We start from the raw sequence: 9,946 nt of genomic DNA, 5'->3' as shown, positions 1-9,946 counted from the left end.
GCTGCATCATTTTTTCACTTTGATTTTCGGGTTGTCTTTGCATTCGGCCCCCTGTAGGGTGATAATTTTCATTTCCATCAAACAATGTGGCATCCTTTCCTTCCTAACATAACACATTACCCAGTACAAACCAGTATAGATCCTAACACATCACCCAGTCCATACCAGTATAGATCCTAACACATTACCCAGTCCATACCAGTATAGATCCTAACACATTACCCAGTCCATACCAGTATAGATCCTAACACATTACCCAGTCCATACCAGTATAGATCCTAACACATTACCCAGTCCATATCAGTATAGATCCTAACACATTAACCAGTCCATACCAGTATAGATCCTAACACATTACCCAGTCCATATCAGTATAGATCCTAACACATTACCCAGTCCATACCAGTATAGATCCTAACATATTACATAGTCCATACCAGTATAGATCCTAACACATGACCCAGTCCATACCAGTATAGATCCTAACACATTACCCAGTCCATACCAGTATAAATGCTAACACATTACCCAGTCCATACCAGTATAGATCCTAACACATTACCCAATCCATACCAGTATAGATCCTAACACATTACCCAGTCCATACCAGTATAGATCCTAACACATCACCCAGTCCATACCAGTATAGATATCCAGCATGAGATTTTTCCCCACTAAGATCTGATGTGTTTTCAAAGTGTCCCTTTAGTTTTTTTTTTGAGCAGTGTATATACTCTGTATATATATATATATATATATATATATATATATATATATATATATATATACCATATATATACCATATATATACCGTATATATAAAATGTATAGATTTAAATAATCCACATAGAGGCAAAAATCTACAAAAATCAACTTTATTAATTCACAAAATCTCTTCAATATCTATGAATGAATGTCATAGACGAGGGGATGAATATTATATATAACACTTATAGATGGGTTCCTGTTGTGGTCTAGATCAGGAGATGAGTTGGCTTGAGTTGAGACATTCTGTGTAACGTCCGCATTCTCGAGGACAGTGGACAATGTCGGTCACACGCGGCATTCATATCAGGCAGAAAAAAGGTGAAAGGTCAGCGTGACATCATCCGGACAAACTCTGCAGAGGGAGGGCATAGGGTCAAAAGAAGGTTGAAGAAGGTGTCGGGGGTTAAAGTCCCGGACAAAGAGCTTACCTTCAAAATCCACCGTGCCATCTCCGTTCAGATCAGCTTCTCGCACTACGTCAGCAATTTCACTATTGGTCAACTTCTCTCCTAGAAGCCTTTGCATGGCTTGCTGTAGCTCCTCCAAGGTGATCTCTCCATCACCATTTGCATCAAACTGGAAAGAGACAACCAAATTTATTTATTCTATTTATTTTGACTAAAGCTGTCCATAAAAGCTGTCCATACACGCTACAACCTGATTGTCTCTAATGAAAGGTTCTTTATATAAGGCATTAGGTCTTCAAGGACTTAACGTGTATATAAACCCTTAACAATAAATGGATAGAGTAAACCTCTCCAAGTTTTTTTTTTTTTTTTTTGCTGTATGTGACCATTGAGAAGATTGCCCTTTACTTCCTATTCTGGAAAAACAGCAGGAAGTGAGCAGGAATCCCTTCAAAGTGAGGGGACATCCACTAATGTACAGTTGTCACCAGAAGAGGTATCCCCATCAGTGACAGCTGTAAGATTTTGGATGTTTAATCATTTCTGTCTTGTTGACAATGGTCTCCAGGACAGATGGCCAGGCGGGGACACAGATAAATCTGAAATTTAAATGTCACCCTGTAATATTTAAGCCTAAATATGTTCATTTAGTATTACTTATTTAAATTTATTATTACTTATTTTTTCTTATTTTTACAATTTTTTTTATAACAAAAAATAAAAATTAATACAATTAATAAAATCAGTTTTTTTAATTGAATTAAAATACATGTAACAAATCCCCCCCCCCCCATTTGTTGCCATCTTGAATGGGTACCCCCTATTGGAGACTGTTACCCCATACTCCAGAGTTTTATTCAGCCAGGATATCCATTGATGATCGTCAAGCCCAAGTGTGATTACCCCCTGTATATACGCCCAACACCCCTGTAGGGGTACAGTTTTCTGGTGAGTGCCGGTGAGCACCACAGCTACTTCACCGGCACAACCACTTGTGGATCACCTCGAGATTCCTCATTTTGGATCCCGAATTCACCATCTGGACTTTTGTTTTTAAAGCACCTGGTCACTTATGCAATAGTCACTTTATTTATTGATCTATTTATTTATTTATATATCTAATAATTTATTTCATAACACCTACCACCACTTTTTGACCCAGGAAACGCTCCCTGGGACTATTCACTTATATATGATTTATGTATAGAGGCAAGCACTGTCCATTTGCACTATCCAGAGTAATGTTGCTTTATTGCAATCTGTTTTGTAATTTTAACATCAATTTATTTATATATTTAGCACTTCAAAACAGTATTTACTAGTTGCTATTATATACCATCTCACCAATATAGTCACGTATTATCACGGATATTTAAACACCCATGTTTGTAATCAATATCCATAGTAGTATATATATATATATATATATATATATATATATATATATATGTATATTTTTTATTTATTTTTTTGCACCTTCAATTCTTTTTCAGCACCAAGTGTTTTTTGTGCTATTAATTGATTAACTTTTACTGCACCCTTGCACTTAGTATCACCTTTGCACTTTAATTTGATATAATTCATTTATATCATATGATATAAGATGTTTTTTGGCATTCAATGACCTAATTTTTACATTTTGTGGTTTTATGCATTTTTTACCTTCGGTGCAAATCCCATCCAGTATATAAAATTATACACAGCTCATTTATATTAGTGCTCTTCACATATGCACACTTTCATACATATGTGACATAATTGCCGGCCAACTTCTTTATCCTGGGAATATGCCTCGTACACACGCAACGATTGTTGGCCGTGAATTTTTGGCCAACGTCCGATCGGCCGATTGTTGGCTTGTTAGTATGATGCTTCCGACAACCGACTGCGACTTTTCAGCCGAACAAAATCTGGTGTGCATGCTATAAAATTTTTGTTGGCCGTCAACAGAACGGCCGATTGTTCCTCAGTCAGTACAGATTTTGGCAGACAAAAATGTGATGAGCAAGACTGGGCATGCTCAGAGAAGAAAAAACACATGAAAAGTAAACCAGAACATGACATCGCTTCTGAAGTTGGTTTTTGTTGGCCGATAAAATTTGTGTGCAGTCTAGAGCACTTTTCGACCAACACAACAACACTGGACAAAAGACGGCCGATCGGTCGGCCAACAATCGGTGCGTGTGTACGAGGCATAAGTTCTTACCTATTGACCTAGGCAGCGCCATTACCTCCCATTCCCCCCCACATCCAAAAGGAATAGGGCATGACAGGTCCTCTTTATGGAGAGATCTGGGGTCTATAAGTCCCCACATCTCTCCTCTATGCTGGAAAGCCTGCGATCAAAAAAAAAAAATGATCTCAGGCTTTCCAGCTGAACACACGGCAGTGTTTACAACGTTATCACGTCGTGCCCGGCCTCTGAGAGTCATAGAGACGACCAGGGGCCATCTTGTCCTCGGTCAGCTCTATGGTAAACTTCCGCCGCTGGCAGATTCCTTTTCCGTAGAAGCACCGGAGGGCAGCAGAAGGGGGGGGGGACGTCCCCTCCCACTGCCTGTAAAAACAATCAAGCGGCTGAACCGCCGCTACGCTTGTTTATACTGTGCAGGGAATCGCTGCACAAAAAAAAAGATATATGACTGATACCCATCATTCAGATATCTCCACTCAAACCTAAGGATGTCATATGACAGCTGGCAGTATGGAAGTGGTTAAGCAGCTTCTGATGCCAGGAGGCGGGGCTTATAGTTATGTGACTGCCATGATTGGCCGTCACAGCGGTCACATTGCAAGATCGCAAGTAGCGATTAGGAGCTTTTCATCAGGCACCGGTAACTGTGCCAGGAGTGTGTAGGGCGTGTGCTCTTGGCACAAGTTTGGTGAGCAAATATGCAGCCACTCGTCGTCAAAGCCCACCCACCAAGAGACCGCATATTTGCATTATTAGTCAGTATTTGATGCACTAACAGGTCAAAACCTTCAGTGTTCATAGATCAGTGTCGTGTGCAGAACCATTAAATCGTTCCCACATTCATTTTTAAATGTTGCTTCTTTCATATCCACAACACATCAATTGGATGTTTCTTTACATTCTCTGCCGGCCCTACACCCTTCTCACCTCTTTGAAGGCATCTCGGAGTTCCTTCACCCCAATCATCCCCGCCGTCTCCTCCAGCAGCTTTGGAGTCATCAAATCCACAAAGTCCTGGAAGTCTACACGACCACCAACTATGGAAGAAGAAGGAGGTCACCATAAAGAAATGAGCACCGGGTGTAATATAGAGGAGCCGGGTGTAATATAGAGGAGCCGGGTGTAATATATAGAGGAGCCGGGTGTAATATATAGAGGAGCCGGGTGTAATATAGAGGAGCTGGGTGTAATATAGAGGAGCCGGGTGTAATATAGAGGAGCTGGGGGTAATATAGAGGAGCCGGGTGTAATATAGAGGAGCTGGGGGTAATATAGAGGAGCCGGGTGTAATATAGAGGAGCCGGGTGTAATATATAGAGGAGCCGGGTGTAATATAGAGGAGCCGGGTGTAATATAGAGGAGCGAGTGTAATATAGAGGAGCCGGGTGTGATATAGAGGAGCTGGGTGTAATATAGAGGAGCCGGGTGTAATATAGAGGAGCCGGGTGTGATATAGAGGAGCCGGGTGTAATATATAGAGGAGCCGGGTGTAATATAGAGGAGCCGGGTGTAATATAGAGGAGCCGGGTGTAATATAGAGGAGCTGGGGGTAATATAGAGGAGCCGGGTGTAATATATAGAGGAGCCGGGTGTAATATAGAGGAGCGAGTGTAATATAGAGGAGCGGGTGTAATATAGAGGAGCTGGGTGTAATATAGAGGAGCTGGGTGTAATATGGAGGAGCCGGGTGTAATATAGAGGAGCCGGGTGTGATATAGAGGAGCTGGGTGTAATATAGAGGAGCCGGGTGTAATATAGAGGAGCCGGGTGTGATATAGAGGAGCTGGGTGTAATATAGAGGAGCCGGGTGTAATATAGAGGAGCCGGGTGTAATATAGAGGAGCCGGGTGTAATATAGAGGAGCTGGGGGTTATATAGAGGAGCGGGTATAATATAGAGGAGCCGGGTATAATATAGAGGAACCGGATGTAATATAGAGGAGCCGGGTGTAATATAGAGGAGCCGGGTGTGATATAGAGGAGCTGGGTGTAATATAGAGGAGCCGGGTGTAATATAGAGGAGCCGGGTGTGATATAGAGGAGCCGGGTGTAATATAGAGGAGCCGGGTGTAATATAGAGGAGCCGGGTGTAATATAGAGGAGCCGGGTGTAATATAGAGGAGCTGGGGGTTATATAGAGGAGCGGGTATAATATAGAGGAGCCGGGTATAATATAGAGGAACCGGATGTAATATAGAGGAGCCGGGTGTGATATAGAGGAGCCGGGTGTGATATAGAGGAGCCGGGAGTAATATAGAGGAACCGGGTGTAATATAGAGGAGCTGGGTGTAATATGGAGGAGCCGGGGGTAATATGGAGGAGCAGGGGGTAATATAGAGGAGCTGGTTAATTTGCGTATGTACCAAAGATCACTTAATCATAGACGCTTGCAATAACGACGTGATGCTGAGCCTCCATCAGGGCCATCTTTAATATCGATTTGACCCTGGATAAACATGTTCTTGGGCACTCCCAAATCCACTTATCAAATATTTTCAGGCAGTGTGGGCCAAAGGGGCAGCTACTTTGGGCCCCACAACAATGACTGGGCCCGGGGCAGCTTCCCCTTTTGCCCTGCCTTAAAGAAAGCCCTGGCCTCCATGATTGAAAGAACTGCAATTCAGTGAATGATCAGGCCAGGGACAGTCTGGTTGAGGAGGAAAGGATAGATGATGCTGAATGTCCTCCAGCCTCCAGTTAGAAATGAAGCAGACTCTACCGTAATGAGAAGCTCACAGTGTGCAGTAAAATCAGAGTAAGCTATTTAGGGTTCATAAAAGCAGGATTTATCATAGTTTGGCAATTGCAGCTTAAAACATATCACACTAAAAGTGACACTTGTGTTCCTTATGGGCGGGGCTTAGAATGTCCCTTTTTATTTGACCATGTTTAGGATGTGCTCAGTGTTATTTTAACCTGACTGGCTGCTTCTATGAAAATATAACCTGTCTTGGGAGAAATATGCATGCAGCAAACTAATGCCAGCAAATAGTCAGAATTTCTTATCTCTATGGTCGTTCCCAGTCAGTGAGGCAGAAAGTACGGAAGCTATGTGACAGGACACAGGAGAACACGTCTGCACAGATGTGTGGGAAACCCAATTAACATGAAAAATAAAAATAAAATGAATATCCAATTATCCCTTGTTCTAATGGTAGCCATTCCATGTACAGGCAGAAACTTGCTCTCTGCGATCCTCAGGGGTGGGGTCTGTGCTCCCTGTCACATCCTCTAACCACCAGCTCCCAATGCACAGGCTAAGAATGATCACATGAGAATTTGAGATAGACTTTACATGATCTTCTCCTAACCAAAAAAAAATGAATTACTCCATCAATTTAAAGTTTTAACATTGTATTGTCGCTTTTTTCATACATTTGTAGAATTGGGGGCGTGGTTATTGGTGACACCCGCCTTTAGGATAATGCTGAAGCTATTATTGGAAGTCTGGTGAAATGACTAAAGGGTTTTGTTATTCATAACAAGCTCGGTCACAGTAGAGATGTGATATCTTAAAAAGTTACTTTTATGTTTTTGTAGTTAAATGACCTTGGCCAACCAATCAGAAACAGAATTCAGAAAGAATTCAGCATTAAGCCAAAAACCTATACTACAGCATATAAGCATTGACCCCTAGCAGCCCTTGCTGGGAATGTATGGGCCCATTAATCCAAATTTTTACTTAAGATTCACACAGTTTATACCCACTTCAATACCAGGCACTTTCACCCCCTTCCTGCCCAGGCCAATTTTCAGCTTTCAGCGCTGTCACACTTTGAATGACAATTGCGCGGTCATGCAACACTGTATCTATATGACATTTTTATCATTTTTTTCACCCAAATAGAGCTTTCTTTTGGTGGTATTTAATTACTACTGGATTTTTTATTATTTTGAGAAATAAAAAAAGACCAAAAATTTTGAAAAAAAAAAAAAGTTTTATAGGTTATAATATTTTGCAAATAAGTAATTATTCTCCTACACTCAAGTGCACTGATAGGTTGCAATGATGGGCGCTGATAGGTTGCACTGATGGGTACTGATGAGGCAGCACTGATGAGTACTGATGAGGCAGCACTGATGAGTACTGATGAGGCAGCACTGATGGGTACTGATGAGGTTGAACTGATATGCGGCACTAATAGGCAGCACTGATGAGGCTGCACTGATATGGGAAACTGATGAGCACTGATAGGCAGCACTAATGGGCAATGATAGGCAGCACTGATGGGTACTGATAGGCGGCACTGACAGACACTAACAGGTGGCACTGATGGATGGCACTGATGGGCACTGATAGACAGTACTGATGGGCACTGATGAGGAGGCACTGATAAGGCTGCACTGATCTGCGGCACTGATGGGCACTGATGAGGCTGCACTTATATGCAAAACTGATGGGCACTGACAGGCAGCACTAATGGGCACTGATAGGTGGCACTGATGGGTACTGATAGGTGGCACTGATGGGCACTAACAGGTGGCACTGATGGGCACTGATAGACAGTACTGATGGGCACTGATGAGGAGGCACTGATAAGGCTGCACTGATCTGCGGCACTGATGGGCACTGAAAGGCGGCACTGATGGGCGGCACTGACAGGTGGCACTGATGGGCACTGATAGGCAGTACTGATGGGCACTAATGAGGAGTCACTAATAAGGCTGCACTGATCTGCAGCACTGATGGGCACTGATAGGTAGCACTGATGAGCAATGATATGTGGCACTGATAGGCAGTAGTGATGGGCACTGATGGACACTGATTAGCACTGATGGACACTGATGGGGCTGCACTCATAATCAGGACACTTTCCGGTTACCGGCTCTCCTCTCCTCACACTGACAGCACATGAGGAACGTACTGCCAATTACCAGAAAGTGTGTTCACATGTGATCAGCTATGATTGGACACAGCTGATCACATGGTAAAGGGTCGCTGTGATTGGCCCTTTACCCCAATTTGTGATGCGCTGTGTCCTAGGCACACAGCAATCACAGAGTCTTCCCGATATGCGCACCAGGGGGCGCACAGGAAGCTCGTTCTCAGAGGACATCAGTAGACGCCCTCCTGGAAATGTGGGAAAGGCGCTGTAGCCATTATTCCGCTATAGCGCGTTCAGCAAGAGAATAATGGAAAAATCAGTGAATCCTGGGTGAACATTGGGTGAATATTAGGTGAAAATATATATGAAATATATTTATAAATAATATCATGAAATTTCTAAATATCTTTGCAGGGGATTTTATTCCGGTTGTTTGGTTTGAGTTACACCTACAGCTGCAAGCAAGCTTGGGCACATTTTTTTGCGCATTTCCACATATTGTGTGTAGGGAAGCAAACTTATTTTTAGTCCCCTACCCATGGGAAACACAGAAAAGAAGTCCCTGACACTTTTTTTAAAATGTACCGAACCACATGGTGCTGTAAGTGCATTGTACATGCATGGGAGTGCCAATTAAAAATTAACAGTGCCGTTGTGCGCCTGCTAAAGGGCAGCACGTTTCTGTGCATGTCGGGAAAGCCTGCGATTTTGCAACCATTCACAACACGCAAAGATCTGATCCTTAACATGCATGGCTTTAAAGAAGGCTACTTAACCACTTCTGGACCGGAAGGATTTTCCCCCTTAATGACCAGCCCATTTTTTGTGATTCTGCACTGCGTTATTTTAACTGAAAATTGCGCGGTAGTGCAACGCTGTACATAAAAAAAAATTGATGTCCTTTTTTTTCCCGCAAATGGAGCTTTCTTTTGGTGATATTTGATCACCTGTGTGACTTTTATTTTTTTGCGCTATAAACAAAAAAAGAGCGACAATTCTGAAAAAAAAAAACAATATTTTTCACTTTCTGCTATATGACATTCCCAATAAAAAAAATGTAAAAATCTAATTTTTTCATCATTTTAGGCCAATTTGTATTCTGATTCATATTTCTGATAAAAAAAAAAAATTCGCAATAAGTGTATTTTGATTGGTTTACGCAAAAGTTATTACTTCTACAAACTAGGGAAAAGATTTATGTCATTTTTTTTTACTAGTAATGGCGGCGATCAGCGATTTTAAGTGGGACAGCAACATTGCGGCGGACAGATCGGACCCTAACTGACATTTTTGACACTTTATGGGGGATCAGTGACATTACTACAGTAATCAGTGCTAAAAATATGCAGCTACTGTAATAATGACACTGGCAGGGAAGGGGTTAACCTAGGGGTGATCAAAGGGTTAAGTTTGAGCCTAGGGAGTGTTTTCTAACTGTATGGGGGCATGGCTTGTAAAATGATCATAGAGACCTGTGTTTCTATATAGAAGGATCACAGGCACTCTGTAATCATTTCAGAGAGATCGGTCAGATGTGTTTACAACAGCCGACCGTTCTTCTCTCTCAGCGGGGAACGATCGCGGGTGTCCGGCGGCAATTGCAGCCGCTGGCCCCGTGGATCGGCTTCCATGCTGCCTAATAGGGGCGTGCACCCCGCCGGCCCAATGGAGTGCTCTCGCGAACTGACGTACTTATACGTTGGTTTGCGCAGCCGAGCCAGCCTGCTGCTGTATATCTGCGGCGGGCAGCCC

General features: G+C 42.6%; 1 protein-coding gene across 2 annotated transcripts in view; it reads right to left on the bottom strand.

Moving 5' to 3' along the window:
• Positions 1–898: 898 nt before the first annotated feature.
• Positions 899–9,946, bottom strand: part of CABP5 (calcium binding protein 5) — a 30,570-nt gene continuing 21,522 nt past the window's right edge. For both annotated transcript variants that reach the window (XM_082261177.1, XM_082261178.1), the window contains exons 5-7: positions 4,297–4,406; positions 1,197–1,344; positions 899–1,120 (exon numbers count right to left, since the gene is read on the bottom strand). In XM_082261177.1, the coding sequence (XP_082117303.1) occupies positions 1,095–1,120; positions 1,197–1,344; positions 4,297–4,406 (284 nt within the window). In that variant the 3' untranslated portion in view covers positions 899–1,094. The remainder of the gene's footprint in view (positions 1,121–1,196; positions 1,345–4,296; positions 4,407–9,946) is intronic.

The sequence above is a fragment of the Pelophylax lessonae genome (genome assembly GCF_965119305.1).
Source record: "Pelophylax lessonae genome assembly, chromosome: 6".
Lineage (NCBI taxonomy): Eukaryota > Metazoa > Chordata > Amphibia > Anura > Ranidae > Pelophylax > Pelophylax lessonae.
Note: the sequence above shows the minus strand (reverse complement) of the source record. Positions and strands in the feature narration are given on the sequence as shown.